The 22,325-nt window shown below is 51.6% G+C and overlaps 1 protein-coding gene across 13 annotated transcripts in view; it reads left to right on the top strand.

Annotated features, from left to right (window-relative positions):
* The window catches only part of CELF4 (CUGBP, Elav-like family member 4), a 356,428-nt gene that overhangs the window by 331,121 nt on the left and 2,982 nt on the right, over positions 1–22,325 (top strand). For 4 of the 13 annotated variants that reach the window (XM_006889209.1, XM_006889203.1, XM_006889202.1 and 1 more), the window contains exons 8-12: positions 2,128–2,277; positions 6,068–6,133; positions 7,571–7,654; positions 12,555–12,638; positions 18,136–18,263. In XM_006889209.1, the coding sequence (XP_006889271.1) occupies positions 2,128–2,277; positions 6,068–6,133; positions 7,571–7,654; positions 12,555–12,638; positions 18,136–18,263 (512 nt within the window). Of the gene's footprint in view, positions 1–2,127; positions 2,278–6,067; positions 6,134–7,570; positions 7,655–12,554; positions 12,699–18,135; positions 18,308–22,325 lie in introns of those variants that run through there. The other 9 variants (XM_006889204.1, XM_006889200.1, XM_006889198.1 and 6 more) reach the window with 6 other exon arrangements.

Below are 22,325 nucleotides of genomic sequence, written 5' to 3'. Positions count from 1 at the left end.
GAGAGAAGACCCTGACTATTTTATGTACTTGTTCAGTCCTTGGCTTAAGGCAGTGGCATTATTTGGAGTACACAGGGGTGATGCAGACCACACCAGATGGCACTATTAGAGGAGGTGACATCAAAATAACTGTTCATCATCTTTGGGCAGTATCTGAGCAGAAATCTATTATGTTTTAAATAAAAAATATCCCTATAGGTAACAACAATATTTTCATTAAGCCCAGAGTACATGTATCAATATACATACAAAGCTAGACCTGTATGTTGAGATACTTTTTGAACCTTCTAATGCACTTTGGTCAGAGGTATTATTAGCCAGTCACAGTGACACTTCAAGTCATGTGGTTTTGTCTGCATATGTTACAAGCACCTGCTGTTGTGTTTGGTGCTGCTCATGTTTCTGTCATCGCTGATTTCATCAAAATTATCTGGTGTTTTAGCTCCAATATTGTGGTAATTAGTGTCTATAAACTTTGAGCAATAACTTTTTTTGAGTGTGAAGTAATAACTAAAGAAAAAGAAGAAAAAAAAGACTTCCATTCAGTTAGTAATAATGTTATAACTGATAATGTAATCTGATGTAGAAAGATTTTACAAAGCAATGTTATTAGTATTCAAATAATCTAAGGAATATTACATTTAGATGATTTATAACTATATTTTTTTCACACAGCATTCAATGACCAAAATTGATAATAGACATTAGTAAGGATTCAGTATAGTGTAGTACAGCCCCATGAGATGGGGGTGGGATACTATGGGAGGGAGAGTTTCCTTCCATACTAGATAACTCTAATCCTTGTGATGCCATTAGCTCAAACACAGAAGTACTCTTTCCTCCCCCACCCCCATTTCCCTTTAAATCAATCTAGAACCACTGGCTTTGCCTAGCACAGTTTTATGACAAGTTACAAAGAACCATAAGAATTACGAAAGGACAAGAGGGTTGGAAACAGACCAGCTCACAAAGCAGGCTTGTCAGTGGATCTTTGATATTATTCAGTCCAGTGATTCTCAACCAGGAAGACTCTCCCTTCACTTCCTGAAGAACTTCTGGCAATGTCTGAAGGCATTTTCATTAGTCGTAATGAAAGAAGGGTATCATTCTACAATCTAGTGGGTAGAGACAGGGATACTGCTAAACACTACAATGAACAGAACTGCTTTCCATAACAAATTGACCCACATGTCAATAATGTCAAAGTTGAGAAACTCTTACCATTCCCAGAGCCTGGTGCCTTTATTTATCAAGCGTCTTCGCTGTTTAGTGCCTAGGCCATATCTACAGTCTTCTTACTCCAAGATCTGGCCTTGATATTTCTCTTTCCTTCCCAACTAAACCCACAGAAATCTGTGTCATTGAAAGACCCAACTTGGGAACTCCTCTATAGCTCTGGTGCCCAACTTCAGGAACATTCATTACTAGCCCAGACATTTGGCCAGCCCAGATCCTCATCCACTGAGAGAAAATCTACCTCATCCAAAGAGAGAGTTTACTTGCTGTGGTCAATTGACCCCAACTTCACCCCTGCCATCATTGCATCACCATCATTGCCTCAAATGGAGGAGACCCAAATGATCTATTTTGTGTATGAGATAGGGCTGAGTCTGCACTCTCCAATGAGCTCTTCCTAAGTGCAAGAGATCCCTAATTATGAGATACTGCTTCCATCTGACAGCATAACTCTTCCTGGGAAGGCAGATCAGCTCTTTATTGATTTAATTAAGAGTCATTCTAGCAACTTAGAGATCTCCTTGGTGACTCAACAAGAACTAGCCCATCTTGAGTGTGCAGAGTTTCTGACTGGGAGGCAGGGGAAGTGAGGACCAGGTGAGGTGAAAGTGAAGGGCATTGAAGATGACAATGGTCAAAGGAGCCTTCACGGAGTAGGTGGGACTTGGACCCTGCCTTAAATAATGGATGTATTTGGTATGGGGAAAAGTCATCCTAAGAAAAGAGACAACTCGAGGAATGGCTAACAGATAAAATTAAGCTAGTGTGTGAGTTCCAAGTTGGTCCCCAGGCAGCTAGGGTCAGCAGGATGGAATTCCATAAAGTATCCTTCCTTACCTTTGTTTTACTTGCTTCCTCCACTCCTCCACCTTTCCTCAACCCTGAAACCAGGTGGCAGTACCCCTCCGGGCATCACTGCACCAGCTGTGCCTAGCATCCCGTCCCCCATTGGGGTGAACGGCTTCACTGGCCTCCCCCCACAGGCCAATGGGCAGCCTGCTGCTGAAGCTGTGTTTGCCAACGGCATCCACCCCTACCCAGGTAAGTACGTCTGCAGTCCACCCTTCCTTCATTCCTTCTCCCTTCTGCCCTGGCCCTTACTTGTAAAGCAGCAATGTTGTGACTCCTGCATATGCCCTGTTCCTCAGCTGCTGTGTATCATTGAATCGGAAGTTACTTATAGCTGATCCTCCAGTGGGTTTTCAGGGGCAATTAATTGCATGGAAGGAAATTGCCCATCTTTCTCCCACTAAGAAGCTGGCACGTTTGAATTGTGTGCCTTTGGTATGACAACACAATTCCTTACCACTGGGCCACCAGAGTTCTTTGGAGAAACCTCAAATGTGATCAGGGTTAGCCAGCCTCTGGCACTCCCTCAGGGAGCCTATGGTGGGAGAACAGAGACTAGGTGAGGTAAGGAGAAAACCCCATTACTGGGACTTGGTGAGAGAGAGGAAGAGAGAGACTGGTGTTTTTATTGTAAGCTGCTGTTGAATCAGTTCTGACTCATAGGGCCCCGTGATCTTCTCTAAAGGATTCTCAAGGATGTACCCTTTTTGGATGCAAATCACCAAGCCTGTCTTCTGAGATACTTTTGTGTCATTTTGAACCACAAACCTTTTAGCTAGTCATCAAGTGCCACTCAAACTTGTTTTCATCGAGCTGATTCTAACTCTAGTGGCCCTACAGAACAGAGTAGAACTCAGGGTTTCTAAAGCTGTAATCTTTACAGAAAACTACTGACCTTTTTGGTTAGCCACCAACTTCAACCAAAGTGTTCTCTCTCTCTCTCTCTCTCTCTCTCTCTCTCTCTCTCTCTCTCTCATTGCTGTCTAGTCAAATTCTACTTATAGCTGACCCTTCATTATGTTTCCAAGACTGTAACTCAAACAGAAGGAGATTACCAATTCGTCACCCAGTGATCTGCTGGTGGGTTTGAACCACCAGTGAGGCTCAGCCTTTGGGGCTAGAGACTACATTCCCTACAGACTACACCACCAGAACTCCCTATAAAGAAATGATTAAGTACAAATTATTTGAGTGTGACTTTCACTCATAAGGAAACGAAGAAATAGAGATTAAAATAATTAGATTTAAAGTTAAGTGGTAAAAGACTGTTTGAAGAATGAGGTGGACATATATGGATTGACAGCCTCACTAGGATATACTCTGGTATGTACTTAGGCGTAAAACCAACAGTCAGGATCCTGGACAGACAGTCAGAACCATGGACAGATGTTCAGCACCTTGGACAGCTCTCATGTTTGCCCATTTTCCCTCAGCCATTAGTGAGTGGAGCCTGACACCTAGGAAGATTCAGGACTGTTTCTGATTGGCTTTCTTCTTCACAGAGTCAGCACATCATATGTCATGAGAGTGGTTGAATTGAAGTAGCTACTCGCTCAGATTCAGAGGACGGGCTGGCATTAGGGCAGGGAGCTAATCTAGGCTATAGGGAGCTATAGAGCCAACTGCTGGTTGACTGGTTGAGTCCATTTCTAATTCAACAATGAATTTGCCTAGACTGTACTCTTTATGGGAATAGACTACTAGCTCTTTTGTCTGTCAAATTATGAAAATAAAATGAAAGAGACTCTTCTTTGTAGGATAAAGAAACCAGAAAGGCTCTTATTGGACTTAAAATTGGCAGAAATGAGGAGTCCACACTTATGGAATACAGGTTATACTGGAAATGCATAGGAAGGGAGAGCTCTGCCTGGCAGGACAGGCAGTGGTAATGAGGTTGCCTGTCTGGGACAGAGAAGCCCAGTCTGAGTTGGGTCAGCAGGAGGAATGTCCCAGTACTCCCCAATCTGGTTATCTATTGGAACCCACTGTGACATTTAATAAAACCATAGAAGCTCTGACAACCTTATCTAGAGCAATCACCAGATATTATTGTATTTAAAAGTTTCACCAGCAACAGAGTGGAGGGCCACTGCACTACAGTGAAGTAGAGGAGAATATCTTGATTCTGAACTTGAAGTTGCCTTTGATCCCATCCCACTGCATAGCCCTCAACTCAGACCTTAGTCCACAGAACAGAAGCCAGAAAAGCCTACAGAGTGAAGTGGCAGGGCCTATAAGAACTTCAGTATTATTTCAAGATGAAGACTTTGAATTGGTGGCAGTGACAAGGGAGTAACTTATTAAGCTGGAGTGGAGAGACCAACCCCCCACACCCTGTTCTCAGGTTCTTGGACTGGGAGATAGAGTCCCCAGCACATCTGGGCAGCTTCATTCCCTTACTTCTGCCTGCCCACAAACCCATCTGGATCCCTGGATCTTGACAAACCTGTTCCTTCCCCACCCCCGCCAGCATCTGTGAGTTTTTTTCCCTCATGGACTTTGGAAATGTTTTTCCCCCCATTTGTAACAATCTGCCACATCCCATAAACAATTCTCTGCCAGAGCAGAAGGGAGGGACAGAGGGAAGGAAAGGAGAAGAGTAGTGCATTAAAAAAATTAATTTACCATCTTTAAACGTGGAGTTTGGAGCCGCTGTAATGAGCGAGATCCTTCAAAATGTTCACTCTTCGGCAGTTACTAATGAAAGTCGTTAGGCTCGGAGGAGAGAGGGATCTCAGAGATGCTCCGCTGTGTTCCTAGCCACAGGTAGCCTCCCTGTTCTCCCCTCATGGTTATCAGGTTCATGTTTGAGGCACGCAGTGTGACCTCTACTGTGACATATCACCCTAGAGGGGTAGCTCTCAGATATTAAAGACCATCCTTCTTTCAGTCATAACTGTTTGCTGAGCACTTACTATGTGCCTGGTACTCTGGTGGGTGGGGCTGCCATTGAAATTGTGCAGATTATATCCTGTGCAAGGATGCCAAACTGTGTTCCCAGAGGAAAAGGCACTTGGTGCAGTTTACATGAAGGCTCTGTGTGGACCAGCAGCTGGGTAGACTAAGAGGACAACCCAGATATAGTGCTACCTTCAGAGCTGAGAAGCTGGTCGAAAAGACACACAGAGGAAGCGGGAGACACCTCCTGGGCGAGCGCCATTGATCCTGGGAGGTCCGGATCCACACTAGGGGAATTGTAGGGCTAGGGTTTTAGACTAGGACACACCAGTCAAGAAAGAGTTTCTTTCAGCTTCCCACCTCTTAGCAGTGCCTTCCGGAGTCCAGCCCCCTACGCACCCCAGGTCCTGGAGAGTAAAGAACCTACCATACCCACCAGTGCAGGGCGGTGATACACATCTTTTTTTTTCTCTCTTTGCTCCCCTGAGGCTCAGACATTGTTGATCTGTTGAAAGTTTACAGAGAATCCCAAGAACAAGAGCTCAGAAGGGCTTTTGTCCAAGAGCCCAGTAGCCCATTAGCCCAAGGGTTCACCCCTTGTACTGGGTAGGAGACATGTGAGTGGAGGTCAAAAGGTAGGAGGAAGGGGGATGAGGAAAGTTACGCTGGGTGATCCAGTGTGAGCAGACATCACTTGTGACCCATCAGCTTTGCTTTAGGAGTGGGAACCTGCATGTCAGTGAAGACGCCCCAAGAATGAGTGAGGTCCACTTTGAGCCGGAGCGGGGGGCCAGGAGGCCAAGTGGCCTTCTCATCACCCAGCCTCGTTCTGGAGGCTGTTCCTTCATTCGCGGCCTCAGACTCTGAAAGGGTCAATGAGGTTGAGTCCACCCTCCTGACAACTCCAGGCCCCTCCCCACCTTCTCTAGAGTGTGTCCTCGCAATGGTGCCTTCTCGGGCCTCTGTTTCCCCGGCTCACAGTCTTCTGCATGAGCCGCCCCCTCCTATAGGCCCACCACTGGCGGGTGATGCGGTCCGTGGGCTGGCTGCACGGCGCTGACCTCTCCCTCCTGTGTCCTTACAGCGCAGAGCCCCACGGCCGCGGACCCCCTGCAGCAGGCCTACGCTGGAGTGCAGCAGTATCCAGGTCGTTAGTATCCGCAAGTCTCACACGGCTCTTCCAGGGCCATGCCCATCTTCCCACGCCAGTGGCACTAGGGCCCCCCTCCTGCCCTCAGCCCAGGCCCAGCACTATAGGGGGAGGGAAAGGGGAGGAGCGAGTGGTGGGAACTGTGGGGGAAGGAGGGGCTGTATTGGTAGAGGCCGCTTTGCCTCCTAGTCATGTTCACCCCGATGTGGCAGATGGCTCCATGGGGTCAGGGGAGGGGGTGAGGACATCAGCCACTTGGCCTTGTATATAATCACCTATCCTTGTAGCCACCTTTGCCATCTCCATGGTTCACTGATAACCACATTTCCCATCTCCATGGTCCTCCATGATTCACTGAGTGAACAGCAGCAGCGGGAAGGGGGTACCTAGGCTGTTCCCCCTGCAGTCCCCTGTCACTACCTTTAGAGGTAAAGATCCTAGGTTTGAGGGAAGGAGAGATCCTGGAAGAGAAGCAGTCCTCCCCCAGCCACATACAGGCAGCAGGGGTGAGAAGTGGGCTAGGGTGACAGGAAGAAGGGAGAAATAGAAGACAGCAGACGAAGGGAGAGATGAGAAGAGCGGCTTGGGTCACGATCTGTGACCAAGCCGCTTCAGTGAACCCGAGGAGGCTTTCAACTAGCTTACACTCTGGCTGGGCAATGTACCCTAGGAACCTTGCCTACCAGTGCCCCGCTGTCTGACCAGGCTCCAAGCCTCCTCATGACGCTTAGAAAGGTCAGTAATGTCACCAAGGAAAGACCACAGGGCTGCCTGTCAATGTGGAGTCTTGGCATGGCACTAGCTGAACCACTGCCAAGACCAGGGGGAAGGGCTGTCAGCTGCTGGGCCTCCTAGCAGTGACCACAGCTCCTGTCCATTTAGAGAGCCAGGCCAGTCTGAGGAGGGGGCTTGCGAGCCATTCATGTCTCAGGTCATCTCAGCTGAGTACAGATAACAGCAGAGTGGTGCAAATTGGTCCTCTGGTCTTGGGGTCGTCCCCTTGCAGGCTTTCCTGAAACCAAGTTCACACTTGTTGAGTGGCTTTTATCTCATCCTCTCTGTACCCCACCCCCCTCAGAGTCAGCATGACCCAGGGAAGGAAGCAAACTTTCTAGAGTGCTTGTATCCGAGACACTCTGATGCCCTGTCAGTGTGGACTGTCCACCTGCATATGGACTGTCCTTTATTTCAAAGGACATTCCTATCTTACACCCACTCACACACAGTCTTCATTCCGCTTCTTTTGAATTAGTGTAGAGACCTGAAAGCTGCCTTTATCTCGTGTGACTGCGCTGAAATGCACTTGTTGTCTGCTCTGCTTTCACTGCCCAACACTGAGACCTCTCTCTCTCTTTCTTCCTGCCTCCCTCTGTCTCTCTCTCTCTCCATGTCACTGTCACCGTCTCTCGCTCTTGCCTGTTGTCTTTGGCCTTCCAGCAGCCGCCTACCCTGCTGCCTATGGTCAGATAAGCCAGGCCTTTCCTCAGCCGCCTCCAATGATTCCACAGCAGCAGAGAGAAGGTGAGTCTATGAGCTGGGGCTCCTGGCCCTCCCTACCCTCCTTCTCCCTAAGAGGCTGCTCGCTTGGCCGCTGGTATGGGTATTCGGTTGACAGGGGACCAGATTGTGTGTTGTGTTCAGGAGGTCTGTGAGGTTTGCCATGCTCTCTGGCCCAGCTTGGATGGATTTTCTTGTGGATGGCTCTGTAAGCTCAAGAAATGGGCAACCAGGGCACAAGGGCTTGAACGGAAGTCCTCAGAGCCAGAGGGGCACACACAGCTCAACTCCACTGTCTTCTGCCACTTGCCACTGACTGATGGCACAGAGCCTAGCTGTTGATCACTGAGCTATAAATGCGTCCTCAGTCATGGCTGGGTGTACTCCTTCCTGGGCAGAGCCTCTAACCAGTCTTCAATAGAATTCCTTGCCTAAGGGGGCTCTTATGGAGACAAGAAAGCCCAATCCTTGGATGCCATACTCTAAGCTCCTCCCTTATGCCTCCCACTCCATGTACTCCCCCGAGGGAACTGACAGCAGAACTGGGAGAGGGACTGACTCTGGAAATATGGTGGATTTTGTGGTACCAGCTCTGAGGGTGGCGGGCTTTGAGAACAGAAAGGTTCATAGACCAAGGTGGTTAGGAGGTGTGTCCTTTCAGGAGGTGAGGTCCAAGAATGCTTTCCTGATGGGAATGGTTTGACCAGTGGAGAGAAAGGGGAGAGAGGGGAATGGCTGGAGGATGGGGTAGGCATGTAGTTTGTTCTGCCAGAAGTCCACCCTTTGGGTGACCAGGAGGGGCTGCTGGAACTCTCAGGATAGATACTTAGAGGTGAGGCTATTAGAATCCCTGGTGGGGGCCCAGGAGAAGAAGGGGTTGCTGGAAAATCCCTGGCATGGGCAGGGATGGTGGTGAGGAGATGGGCTGTGGACTGACGCGCAGTATGCTCCCACCCCAGCACCCAGAGGTTCATGTGAGCAGGACAGGCTGGCTGTGTCAGGCACCCTGAGGGCTCCTCACTCCTGCCCACAACGTGAGGGGCAGGGTCATTAACACAGTTAACGTAAACCCCAAGAGAAAGGTCACCCTTTCAGGGAGGCCACTGCATCTCTCCCCACTGCCCATGTAATTAAGGAGTTGCAGTGGCTCCAGACACCTACTTTGAAGCCCCTCTAGGAGGTTCTCCGAGAGCTGTGGGGAGTGGGTTAGTTTTAGAAAGGAACCTGGGGTCTGCTGTTCTGTTTGATCAAGCAGGCTGTGCACTGGCCACAGAGCTCAGGGGGCTGAGAACTTGGGCTTTCGAGCCAAAGTGTGTGAGTTTGACTCCCACCCTCGTCTTCTCCATGGGACTCAGGACAAGTCACCCGAGATCTCTCAGTATTATAGCCCTCATCTGTAAAATGAAGATAATGACCGTGGTCCCCTAGAGGGGGTGTAGATGTGAAGATTAGCCTAGCCCAAATCTGCCATCTCAACTCCAGTCAGGAATCCTCTGTGGGTTTCTCTGTGTGTGCAGCAGCCCCTCCTCTACCTAATTGACACCCCCTCCACAGTGGCTCAGGAGGCACCGTGCCCTAGTTTGCAGGCATTCTGCAGATCCATCGGTCTCCCCAACAGAGCTGAGCTAAAGGAACCACAATATGGACCATGGGTCCTGCTTCACCAGAGGGGTCCTCATTGGGCTGTGGCTCTGAAGCCCTCCTACCCTGCCCTCCTCCTCCACGGTCCCAGCCTTCCAGCCTCATATCAGTCAGACTGGAGCCTCAGAGAACCATGCTCCCTAACTCTACTACCGTCTCCCCACTGGGTGGCCCATCCTCATCCTGGCATCACTGTGGCATTTGAGCTCAGGACTCACACACACAGTCACTCACACATACAGCCGCAGGCCATTGCTGCCCTAACCAATAGCCCCAATTGCTGGCTACCTTGTATCTGCACTGTCGCTATGCATTTGGCTCTGAATTCCCTCCCTCATCTCTCCTGCTCCCCACATCAGCTCATGTGACACTCATTAAGCCTCTCCTTGGGGTGCTCTCTCACTGTTGTTCTTGATGTTCCCTGATGTTGTCTCACAGTTCCCCCTGCTGGGATAAGGCACCTCAGAGGAGCAGGGGCTGGAGAGGGTAGGATGCGAACACACCTATAAAATGATAGTGTATACAAGAGCCAGGTCGTGGTACCAGGGTTGCTGGGGAAGGCTCTATGAGCCTTGGAGGAAGATCTCTGCACATAGGGTTGGGGGCAGGCATTCCAGACAGAAAGAAGAACGAGAGCAAAGACATGGCTATTGCAGGGCATGAGGTGAGCCAGGAGGAGGGGAGGCGGGCAGCTGAAAGGGAGAGCAGAGCCAGGTCAAGTTAAGTTCAGGCCGCAATTGTAGTGTTGTTAGAGTCAGGGATGAAAAAGAAGACTGGATTCCTCCAGCCCAGCCAACGTCTACTTCTCTATCATGATCATTAGCCCACATGATGCCAGGGAACACAAGGCCATGCTGGGGGCTGCAGAGTCCTCCCTCGCTCGCTGCGGCAGAGGCTGTCTCCACCTAGGCCACACTCAGGGATGATGTCTCAAGTCTGGGTTCTGCCAGGGCTGCAGTGTGCTCTGGTGCTACATCCTTAAGCTCCGTTTCACCATCTCTCCAGAAGGCTGGGCTGGATCACATGATCCCTGAAGTCCTGCCAGTGATTCCATCTGTGTGTTCTAGAATCTGTCAATGAGGGGATGTAGTAAGGGCTTGGGGGGGGTGGGGGGTGTAGCTGGAGGAAGACAAGGAGAACAGCTTGCAGAACTTGGAGTGAGGCCCTAAGTTCAAGGCAAGCGTTGGCTTGGGGCGGGGCCCCTGGCGAGACCTGAAGAGGGAGGAGGGCCAGAGGAGTGAAAGTACGTGCTGGGTGGGGGTGGGGGAGACAGGAAAGGGAATGTGCCCCTCCTCCTAAGGAGTGAGATGCAGTGGAAGAAAAAGCCCTTTTAGATACAAAATAAAAGGAGCCCTCAAACCACGGACTGGAGGACAAACTCAGGAAGCACCTGAAAGGAGAGCCCAGAGGACTTTGGGGAGGTGATAGGGAGGGTATCTGGTGGGCTTTGTGGAGGAGGTGTGGCTTGGATTGCACCTGAGAGCAGATTCCTTTCCCAGGACATTCCCATCTAACTGGCTCCATCAAGGGTGCCATTGAGCCAAAGAGAACATGGCCTGTTGGAGGGGACCAGTGAGAGGAGGGCCATCAGAGCATGAGGACCCAGCCAGGAGCACTCCTGGAAGCGGGTGTGGGCACATTCATGTGGCATCAGCTGGCACAGTACCTGAGAGACAGGGGGTGACATATGCATGAGGTTGGGAAGATGAGGCAGAGCAGGGAACAAGAACTGAGGAGACCAGCACCTCAGAAGGCAGCTTTGGTAACCAGAAGAGTCTGCTGTGTGTTGTGAGGTAGATGGAGGGAAAGCGGGAGGGAGGAAGGGGGGGTGCAGGGCAGGGAAGAAAGCACGAAGGATGAGTGTTTGCTCCAGACCTTGATTAACCAGCCACCTCACTGGCCCAAGAGAACAGGACATCTGGTCTGTCCATAAGAGTCCATTAGATCCCTTGCAGATTTCACTTTTAAATCCACACTTAGGTTCCCACCAGCCCCTGCTCAGGAGCTTGGCCTTAATCAGTACAGCTCTTTCCTTTCTCATCCACCACAGATGGGAAATCAACACTGAAACCACCACAGGTCACTCAGAAATACTACCTGACATATAGAGTCCTCGGTTCATGATGGCAGGAAAATAGCCAGTGCAGTCTGGAAAGGTTTTTGGAATTTGTTGGTCACTGGAATAGGGGAAAAGAATAAATCTTGAGCTGAGCTATCTGGAAATTTCAGAAACCCGAAGACCTCAGGTGCTCCTAGGAGTTGAGGATTATGTTGGATAGGCAGAGAACAGAAGACAGGATGATGATGAAAAAGAATGGCCTGAGTTTGTAGCCTGGCTCTGCCCTTACCCACTGTGTGACTTTGGGCAGGTGGTTTAACCTCTCTGGGTCTCAGTTTCTTCATCTGAGATGTGAAAATGGCAATAGTTTTTACTCTACAGGGTTGTGGTACAGAGTGAGTGCCTTTCTGTGCATATACAGTGCCTAGCACACCCCAGTACGTGGAAGTGGCAAGGTGGTGGGGCAACAAACCGGGGGAACCTTTCATGTAGTGAGGCTCAAGGGTCCCCTGGGTGCCCCTGAGCCTCAGTGTGAAGGTGTGCCTGCCAGCCAATAGAAGCATGATAAGGCTTGATCTTGACCTCAAGGCCAGGGAGGGGGTATAGGTGAGGGGCTGTGGGAGGCATATTGGGGGAGAAATCCTATAGAGGCACCACCCCAGGAGGATTCCAGACCTGAGTCCAAGCTGGGCCTCTGGGGAGCAGAAGTGGTCTTTCCCTGCTGGCCCAGCCCTGCTCATGCCAGTCTGGGTGGTGATCTCTGCCCTCCACCCACCTACTCCCACCAGGGTAGGGGCCTGGTAGGGTCTCCCAAGTCTACTTGTACCCTCCTCTTCTCAGTACCTTATCTTCGGGGAAGAGGCTGACCACACCTTGGGAAAACCTAGGCTCATTCACCCCATTTTTGCATCAGTTCTGCCCTGGATTCCCCTGAGTTTCCAGACTCTCTGTTATCAGAGCCATTTTGTAGATTAGGTAACTGAGGCACAGAGAGGTTCAGTGACTCACCCAAAGGGCAGAACAGAGAGTAGAGCTCAGACCTGGGGCTCAGCACCCCTCATTCTTCTTGGGCTACCCTCAGATCTTGGATGAGACTCCCCCTCCTAACCTTGCCCCCCACCCCTCCCCGCTGCCGCTGCCTAACTCGCTCACCTCTCCTCTGTCTCTCTCTTCCCCCACCCCGCCATCCCTCCTCCCCTGCCCCCTACCCTCCCCCCACCGCAGGGCCCGAGGGCTGTAACCTGTTCATCTACCATCTGCCCCAGGAGTTTGGGGACGCTGAGCTGATGCAGATGTTCCTCCCTTTCGGTAATGTCATCTCCTCGAAAGTGTTTGTGGATCGGGCGACTAACCAAAGTAAATGCTTTGGTGGGTAAAGATAACAAACCAATTAGCTTCACCTAGGACAGGGTGGTGCTCGAACCCATTTACTGGTGTCCAAGTGCTTTTAACCTGCTCCTTCACAGGCTCCCCCCCACCCCCGCCCAAGGGCTCCCCCAGCCCAGCCTCCGCCTCCATCTCCCACCCTTTCTCTCTTTCACTGCTCCTTTTGCTTCTTTGCTTGTCCTGGCCCCCTGCCGAGCTCCTCCTCATCGAGGTCCCAGTCAGAGAAACAGCTTTCCCCTCCCAACCCAAAGCCTTGCTCAGAAGGAAAAGGGGGCACCTGGGGCAAAGTGTGGGAGGGGGCAGTTAGCCAAGCCCAGCAGCAAATGGAGATGTCCATTTGCCCAGCAGCCCCTCTTCTACCGTAATCAGAAAGCCTTCTCAGGGTAAAAGCCAAATGTGATCCTTGGCTGGGGGAGTCAGTCCAGCGAGGCCCCCACCCTGCCTGCACCATAGTGTCCTCTGCCCACCTCTTTCCTGCTGCATTCTGCAATCTGTCTCCCCTGCTCTTGCTCCCCTCTTGTTATCCAGTGAACCCTCCTTCCCACTCACCCCCTGAGGCCACCAGAGCTGGGCATGGTTGAGAAGTCAGGAAAGGAGGGGTCCCTGCCCGCAGGAAACCAAGATCTGAGCTAGGCTGAAAATCACACTTAAGCAGTCGTAGTGAAATCCACAAGGCACTGAATAGTGAAGTCCCCAGAAAGACAGATGGATGTGGAGAGGCACCTGGGAGGTGGAGGGAGTTGCAGGCAGAGAGGGCAGAGTGGACCGAGGCTTGATGGCTGGGGTAAGAAGCCTCAAAGCCACGGAGACAGGAGGCCTGGGGAGAAAGGAGGGCTCTGGGGGCACTAATTGTGTGGGAGGGTCGGCGCAGGCGAGAGTGTTGACCCGTTCAGAGAAGATCTCATCTGATGTGGCAGGGCATGGCAGGAGGTGGGACGTTTTATACCTGAGAGTAAGAGAATAAAAGTACAGCTTCCAGGAGACTCGTCCTGCATCAGTTTGGGTTACAGTGTGTAGTAGAGGCATAGCAGGAATATCACTTTCCCAGCTGCCCTTGAGGGGGCGCCAATGAGCAGTTTCAACAAGCCGTGGCAGTTCCCATTGGTGATGAAATCATAGAACAGATCATTTGCCAACTGAATCCTAATTGCCCTGTTTGTCATAGACACACGCTGAAGAGAGGAGTTAGGGATACATTACTGGATGTCCAGTTGCATCTCAATGTCAGATAAGCCAGGGCTATTTTTAGTGTAAGTTTGTCCTGCATATCCCATGCAGTATTTGGATGTACTCATGCAAACATTTTTTTCATTGTTTATCTAGTATTTTAATTTGGGCATTTTATGTTCTTGGTTGCTAGGGTTAACTCCGGCAATCCTATGCAGCTTGAGAATCCTTGAGAAGCTTGACATCCTGCCTGGCCCCTCTCCCACTCTTCCTCCACATCCATCAGCTGTCCCTTCCGGGACAGGAGCCACTCAGGAATCTCTGTACCTTGAGAGATTCAATGGCTGTGCATTAATATCACAGAGAGCTGCATATGGAACCCAAGCCAAACCTTTGCAGCTCAGATTCTGGGGCTTTGAGGAGAGACTAGGAACCTCTGTCAAGTGAGAGTCCAGGTCACAGAGAAATACACAAGCATAGAAGAATCTGAAAGCGCATATTAAGGGGATTTCAGTTTGAGAACTCACTGTAGGCTTGAGGTTTCAGGGCATGCTACCCAAAGCAGCCAAGATCCTTCTACCCTTGTCCCCACTCCCTCTGCAGCTGCCACAGGAAATGAGGCACAGAATTGTCCCAGCAGCTTTGTTCTCTTTGGGTTTGGAAAACTCAAAACAACAAGCAGGGCTACACCTCTTCATTGCTGGATGTTTCTCCTTACAGAATTGCAACTACACAAGTAAAAACAACACACTGAGAATCCTTTGCATCTGGTCCTGAAGTAAAGGTTCAGATGTTACGTAAATTGGAAAGAATCAGCTGAGACTCCTGGGGAACCCCTACAGGTTCAACAGGAATCTCCTACACTCCCAGTCCTGGAGGCTGGCACAGAGGGCTTGTATCCCAGTCTATGAAGGGCAGTTCCTGACAATCTGCCCTCAAGTCCTTCCCTCAAGCTGACAATCTGCCACCCACCATTGTTGTTAGATGCAGCCGAGTCCGGTCTGGCTCACAGATACCCTCTGCTCAGTAGGACATAACATTTGCCACTAGCCCATTTTAACTCTTCAGGGGCTTTTGGTATAGTGCACTTGGGCTCTCTCTTCTCGAGCACACATCCAGTGCTGAATTTGTCTGCCTGAAAGTACGAAAGCTCCCCCAGCACTGGCCCCATCCAGCCCATTTGGTTTCTCACTGTGGCTCTTGAGATGTCTTGAGTGGCCTCCGGTACTTATGAGCATGTCGTTTAACTCCCAAAGCCTCAATTTCTTCATTAAGGAAATGGAGACGCTTCTAGCCATCCCATAACGGATGGCATGAAGATTACAGCAGATGTGTGAGTGAGGGGCTTGGCCTCAGGAGGTGCTATTATCCTTTTTATGCCCAAAGCCATTTCATGTTTATCATAAAAAAGGGGGTTCTTATCTTAAAGCAAGCCCCTCAAAGGCCCTGGCTGCTCTCTATAAGCATGAGAGGCATCTTTCAGACATACAGCTAGAGCAGATCCTATGGGTAGGAGGGCTGTGCAGTGAGGAGACAGGGAACATAGCTGTGCCCATGGTCTGGGAGGCAGAAATGTCCTCAGTGTGAGCAGAGGTGGAAGAGGGGAATTCTGGGAGAAAACAGACTGAACTGGAAAACAGGAAGCCTGAGAGATAGTGCCCTGGACCCTGTCCGCTGGGTAAGGAGTGAGATGTACTCATGGCTGCCACCAGGTTAACAAGCAAAACTAGCTGAAGAACAGTTCCTGTGAGCCTCCAGAGTCCTCAGCAAAGGCTGAGCCTGGGATGATGTTTTCCTCCTCCACGTGCTTCCCACTTCTCACTCTCCCTACCTTGTAGTCTCTTAACTTCATCCCAGACAGTGCCACCGGCCTCTCTTATCTTTCCCTCATCTCCTTTCAGCTCTGCTCCCCTTGAAAGGAGAGTCTCCAAGTTTAGGAGGTGATGTAAGAGTTGGAGCTACGGTGCTGGTGGGCACAGATGCAGCATGTCACCCACAGTCAGTCTACCTTGTTCTGGGCAGGTGTAGATGCATCGTTTGTGCATCTGAAAGCTCCTCTGGTCTGCTAAGGGCTTTAGTCAGCAAAAACACAGGCTGGACCGGGTTGGAGGGACTAGGGCTGGATGAGAGGGAGGAGAAGAAAGGAGGACTGGAGAGTCATCTCCAACTATTGAGCATTCCACATCTTTGCTAATGGCTTGGGTGTATAGATGTCTATGGAGATTGGTTGTGTTGCCCTGGCCTGGGTCAGGTCAGGGATCGAGGTCACTCTACCACTCTCTTCTTTGATGGCACGTGGCTGCGTGAGCGACTGTGAGCAGAGCAGACGAAAGACTAGCGAGCCAGGCAAGGAGAGACTGGAGAGTTGCAGCACGAGAAAGAGCCACTGAGTGGGGATAGTGAGGAAAAGGGATTTGAGAGAGTAGAGAAGTCACGATTTAACCAAGAAAACAGCCTCCACTTCATATGGCACCTGGCTGTCCCTCCTTCTAGTTGCCATCTGAGGACAAACACTCCAACTGAGGCGTGTTTGTGGGTTGGCCTGAGAACCCAGTCAAGCTTCATTTCATATATTTTGCAAGATCTCAGTCTGTTTTACGGAGATGGAAGACCTCTTAAAGTCATATACATTCAAGAAAATACTAGGTTAAACAAAACAATGAAAAGGCCTTATGGCGAACTTGGGGTGTAGAGCCAGCCCTGAACTGGCCCAGAGGCACCTGGCTATGAACTTGCCCACAGAAAGTCCTTTCTCAGGGAGCACGTATTCGAGCCAGTTTAGAGAGTGCTGACACAGAGCAGTGTCATATGTGAGCTCTGGGGAAATATAGTGAGCTCTGGTGGCCAAGTGGTCAGGAATTGCATTACCAACCCAAAGACACACAGTTCAAATCCACCAGCTGCTCTTTAGGAGAAAGATGGGCCATCTCCTCCCCTGTGAACGCTTGTGCCTCTGAACACTTGCTGGAGGGCCAACTACAGGTCTGTTCCCACTTGATGGTACATAGCAACAAAAATGAAGCAGCTGTGTCCTGAGATCCAAGAAGCCAACTTCCAATTGGCCTGTATTGCATGACCCTTCCCCATGTGGGAGTTGCTTGTTAGAGAAAATAACTGGAGCCAGAGGATTTTTGGGAGTACGGAAGGGGTTAGAAGTACTCTGAGGTTCCTAGTTCATAGACTACTAGTGGTTTTTTTGGTTTCGGTTTTGGTTTTTTTACTAATAGAGCTATTCCCCCCCCCCACACTCCTGTCAGAGATGTTTGAGGGGGCCAGGGGGACACATGAGTTGGTGATATGTTTGAGGGGACCAGGGGGACACATGAGTTGGTGATTGGTCAGGCTCGAGGGTGTCAGCATATGTGGGGTCTGGAGTGGGGGGAGTGGAAAGAGACACTAAGCTGGCAGCCATGGTTCTTGCTCATGATGACCCTATAGACAGGCTAGAACTGCCCCATAGGGTTGCCAAGGCTGAGTCACTTGACAGCAACAGGCTGCTACATCTTCCTTCCCAAGGCTGGCGGGTCAGCAGATGAACTCTAATTGTTTTTCAACCGGGGGTGTGTGTGGGGGTCACCAGGCTCCTCTCTGGATGCCAGGTTAATGTGAGTGCAGCCTGTCTGGATGTCCCAGTGTCATCCTAGAAGCCTGGCTGGGGGCAGCCTCGGCCGGAGGACCAGGCGCTGGGGCGGAGGGTTGGACAGGACGCTGGCCTCTGGCCCTCGCCGTCGGCCAGGCAGCGAGGGGGGCATCCTGATCGCTCTCCGTGGTGGTGCCTCCCCTCCGTCCCCCTCGCACTCCTCTCTCTCCCCAGGCCGGCACCCTGTGCCCTCCCGCTGCCCGGCCCCCTCTTGTCAGGGAGGACAGTGTCCAATAAACTCCACCCGCAGGTGTGTCCGCCCTTTCCTAGCCGCAGGAGCGGGCTGAGGGGCCGGGGCCGGCCGGGGCGGGGGGTGGGCGCCTCTCCAGCCCCGTCATGCCGCGGGCGCTCAGCTGGGGGAGCCCCGGAGAGGGGTGCCGGCCGAAGGCGAGGTGTGGCCAGCAGCCGGGGCTCGGAGGGTCCTGCACGCGGGCTGCAGGGGGGCGCGGAGGCCGGGACGCGGGGGGCGGGGGTCACGAAGGGGGCGTGTTCCGGGGCGTGGTCGCCCGCGCCAGGCCCCGCCCCCCCGCCCCCCACCTGCACTGCCCAGCCCAGAGCGGCCCCGGGGTGGCTCCGTGGAAACCCAGGCCCTCGTCCTTCGTGTCTCGCCAGGCTTCGTGAGCTTCGACAACCCGGCCAGCGCGCAGACCGCCATCCAGGCCATGAACGGCTTCCAGATCGGCATGAAGAGGCTCAAGGTGCAGCTGAAGCGGCCCAAAGACGCCAATCGCCCGTACTGAGCGCCGGTGGGAGCGTCCCCCGGGGGAGACAAGGACTCGCACAGGTAACTGGGGGCGGCCGGGGCGCGGGGACGGGGGAGAGTTTGGAGAGGGGACACCGGACGGACCCGCCGCCGCCGCCTCTGGCCTCTGCGGGCCGACCTCTCGCTTGTGCCTTGGGCCACTCGTTTTGGCTGCACCTGCGCCTGGCCAGGTGCCCACGGGCGGCCACACAGCAGTAGACACACCCCCCCCCCCAGGAAACGGACAAGGCCATCCTCCTGCCACAGGGTCCAGAGACCTGATGTCTGGGCTTGAGAGAGGAGTGCAGTCGTGAGGGAGCCCGGGACCTGTGTCTTCAGGTCCTCTTTGCCAGAGAGCCCTGGGGTGAGCAGATGGCCAGCTCAGGCCAGGAGGCCGGGGGCGGAACAGGCTTTGCGGAGGAGAGCAGGAGCCACCTGCTGGGACCTCCTCCAGTCTCCCTACTCATCTCTCCCCACTTCTGCCAGGAGAGCTGGGGGCCTTTAGACACGTGTCCCCTTCCCTCCTCCAGTTACTAACCACTTACCTGGAAAAGAAGGGACAAGCCTGTCATAAGGAATTTTACCAGCAAAACAAAATAGAATGGCACAAAAGTTGAGGGCGAGAGGGGTCCCTTATCTTGGCCTCTTCAGTAGGATCATGATGGGTGGTTAGTGGTCACAGGTGTATCCTCTGGTCCTTTCCAGCTCAGGTTCCCCACCCCTGGACGAGGCCCTCCACTTATCCAACTTTAGCCAAAACTCAGCCAACATTAGAAATTTCCAGGTGAAGAGGGTAAGGAAGGCTGGTTCACCATTAGGGACGTATATAATAAGGGGCCCACAGAGTGAAAACCAGCTCTTGGTCAAAGCTGAAATGGGGATTAGGAGGAGAAGTTTGAAAAGTGTTCTTCTACTGAAGACTGACTTTAAAGGCTCTTTCGAAAGCTGTGAACTGCAGACCTTCACATATGCTTGCTACTGCACTAAGCACTGTTATTCTAGTAACAGCCTCAAAGGTATGCTGCATTATTTCCATTTTACTGATGGAGCATACATTACATACGATGCCTATCAGATAGAAGAGGAGTGTCAGGGTTTGAAGCTATGCTAAGAAGTTTTGTTCCAGAAGACATGTTCTTAACTCCTTCAGTTAAGAATTATAGACCCCATTCAGCCTCCTGCTCACCAGTGTCTGCCCTGAATACCAGAGGGGACATGCCATGATACTTCACTTTTTTGGGGATCACTTACCTACCAAGCAAACCTTGGGGAGCAAAAACACCCGTAGTGTGACAGGACTCTCTGTGTGAAGTTGTCCTGTCATTTCTCAAAGCCTCTTCATCTGGACAGCATTCTAACAAATGGAGCTTTCAGGCTTCATTTGGGACATAAGTTAAGACAGGGCCCACAGCACAGAGCCAGCTGTTAGTTACAATTGAGCTGGGGATTAGGGGGAGTGGTTTAAAAAGCAGAGCCGGATCTTAAACCCACTCAAGATGATTAGAAGAAGGGTCCTAAGAAGAGATAAAGGGGCTTTGAAGGGCAGACTCGAGGATCGCATTGAGAGGTGACTGCAGTCAGGCTACCAGCAAAGGAGAAAGTGGCTACGAAGCAGTTGAAAGCACAGAGTGTGTGTTGACAGAGCTCGAGGTGAGGGCCACAGCGAGAGGTGTAGATTGGGATGGAAAGGCTCATCCAAGGCCTGCCCCACGCCCCCACCCCCGCCCAGACCTGAGTTGGGCTTTGAGGGTGCCTTTGCTGTGTCTGGTCTCACCTCCCCAGGCAGTGCTTTGAGACTAGCCCCTGCAGAGCTTTAGATCTGGAGGAGCCCAGATCTTGAATATGGAATTGCTTAGGCCTGGCCTTAACTAGGTCAGTGCATCCATCAGAGCTTCCCAGATCTAGAGCTTCCCCTCGATGGTCAGGGGTGGAGTCAAGAGGGTGGCCAGCCAGGTGCTGAGCCTGGGGTGTCTGGGAGGGGTAACCCTGCTGGCAGAGGCACAGCTGCACTGTATTGAGAAGAGAAGCCACTGTGTACAGGGAGTCTCAGGAGAGACGTCTTAGGGACCGAATGAGGCCGAGCACAAGTTTGTGCATCTGTAGCTGGGTGTGCGGAAGAGAGGAAGCTATGTAGACTGCACAGCTTAGACTAGATGGGAGAAAATCCCCTAGTTGAGCTTGGAGGAGAGGGTTGTGAAATTCTCAGAGCTGGTGCAGGAGGGAAGGCAAGGAGTACCCCAAAGCTCCTTCATTGCAGTAGCTATACTGATACCCAATGTCAATCCTGAGGCTCCTTCTCCCACTCCAAAGGGACACCCCGCCAGTCAGACACCCTAGGAGGGACTTGGGGGAGGAGCTGGCAGTGCAGAGGTGGCATTTCAAGGTGGGTGGTTGGATGAGTGTGAGGCCCTGGTCTGATGTACGAAGAGTAAAGAACCTGGCCTAGCTGGGCAGGCAGAGCAGGAGACTGGAGGAAGTAGCAGGGGGATGCATCTGGGATGGTCCCGGCTGGGTTAGAACATCACATAGAACATCAGATAGATCATCACTTCCCAGCTGTTTCATCATCTGCCCACAGCAATATTGTAAGATCTCAGCCCCGCACTGCCCTTCCCTGGAGGAATGCACAAAGCTCAGGTGAAAGTCCGCAAGGTGCAGTGGTCCACAGACTGGGGACCCTGCAGATAAACCTGCAGCAGTGGCTTAAGGGTCTGCAGGCAGTTAGAGGGTGGTGGACAAGCCATGGGAGAGAATCAGGGTGGGGAACAACCTACCCTGAAATGATGAGGAGTGGAAAGACAATGCAAAGCCAGATAATGGGATGGTATTTGATAGATAAAGGGAACTCAAACGAGAGCTTTACTAGTAAGGAAAGAGGGTTATGGCATGTGAGAAGGGCCTGAGAGGTGCAGGGGAGAAGGGGACAGGGAAAATGGGGAAGGGGGGATCAGCAGAGCAAGAATGACAACATCAGAGGTACAATCCAGGGCCACAGCCCTCACCACTTGTGCACTGCCTGTCATTTTCTTATTGCCCACCCAGCAGGGATACTGCAGCCTTCCAGGTGGCTTTAGCTTATGGTCTTCCAGGTGGTCTGAGCTGTAGAATCTTCTAGTGCTTCATGTACTCAAAGCAGCCTCCGTTTGGCCACATGGGTCTCCCCAGGCAGCCAAGCTAAGGGTGTGAGTGCATTGTGAAAAGAAAGTCATGAGTGCCAAGATATTTTTATAGAATTCCAAAAACATTTATGTAATTTACTCTGCATTGCAAAACTCAACCTGTTGACTTCCTGAAGGTTCTGAGGGAAGAGGGTTGAGGCAGAGAGTAGAAGGGGGAAATGATCTCAAGTCAGAGTGGGTGCTGCTGCACTGAGACCCCTGCTATAGGGATGGTGGTCAATGGGGGATCAAGAGGGTGGGCCGCAGGAGCTGCTCTCAGTGGACTGTCCTGTGGCAGCAGCGTTTCAGGGATGAGTGTGGCTGGGGCATCAAGTCCACCTTAGCCAGTCTTGGGCTTACCCAGCAAGCCAGGGCCACCATGACGGGTCCCCACTACTGGTCATAAGCAAAAGTCAAAGCAAACTGGGGAGGTGAGCATTCAGCCCCTGGGGGAGAGAGAAAGAATCCAGGGGAGTAAAAACCAGAGAGCTGCTCCCTGAGATCTGCTTGCTGGCCAAGGTGGTTTGAGGGGCTGTATGATTTTTTTTTTCTGGCGCCCCTCGCCAAACCACCCGTGCTCCTCACCTCTCCCCTACGCATGATGGATGCCCGTAGTGGCCCTGTGTGAGGTTCTGCTCCAGTTCACAGCTGTATCATGTGTCTGCATAAACAACCGTGCGTGTGTGTACGTGTGTGCGTGTGTGTATTGATGTGGCCATGTCCTGTGTCTGCCAGCTTCTTTCATCCTTTGAGTTCTTTTTAGTTCTCTTATGATTTCACAGCTGTTCTTCCATCAGAGCTTTTAGATTGATGCTGTGGTCTGGTGCTGTATAAATATTTTTCCTTTTGATTTTGTTTTACCTTCTACCTTGCCCTACTTAACCCCCAACCCAGCTCTCCCT

This window comes from Elephantulus edwardii, unplaced genomic scaffold, assembly GCF_000299155.1.
Source record: "Elephantulus edwardii isolate Elephantulus edwardi_28Jun2011 unplaced genomic scaffold, EleEdw1.0 scaffold00076, whole genome shotgun sequence".
NCBI classification, from domain to species: Eukaryota; Metazoa; Chordata; class Mammalia; order Macroscelidea; family Macroscelididae; genus Elephantulus; species Elephantulus edwardii.
Note: the sequence above shows the minus strand (reverse complement) of the source record. Positions and strands in the feature narration are given on the sequence as shown.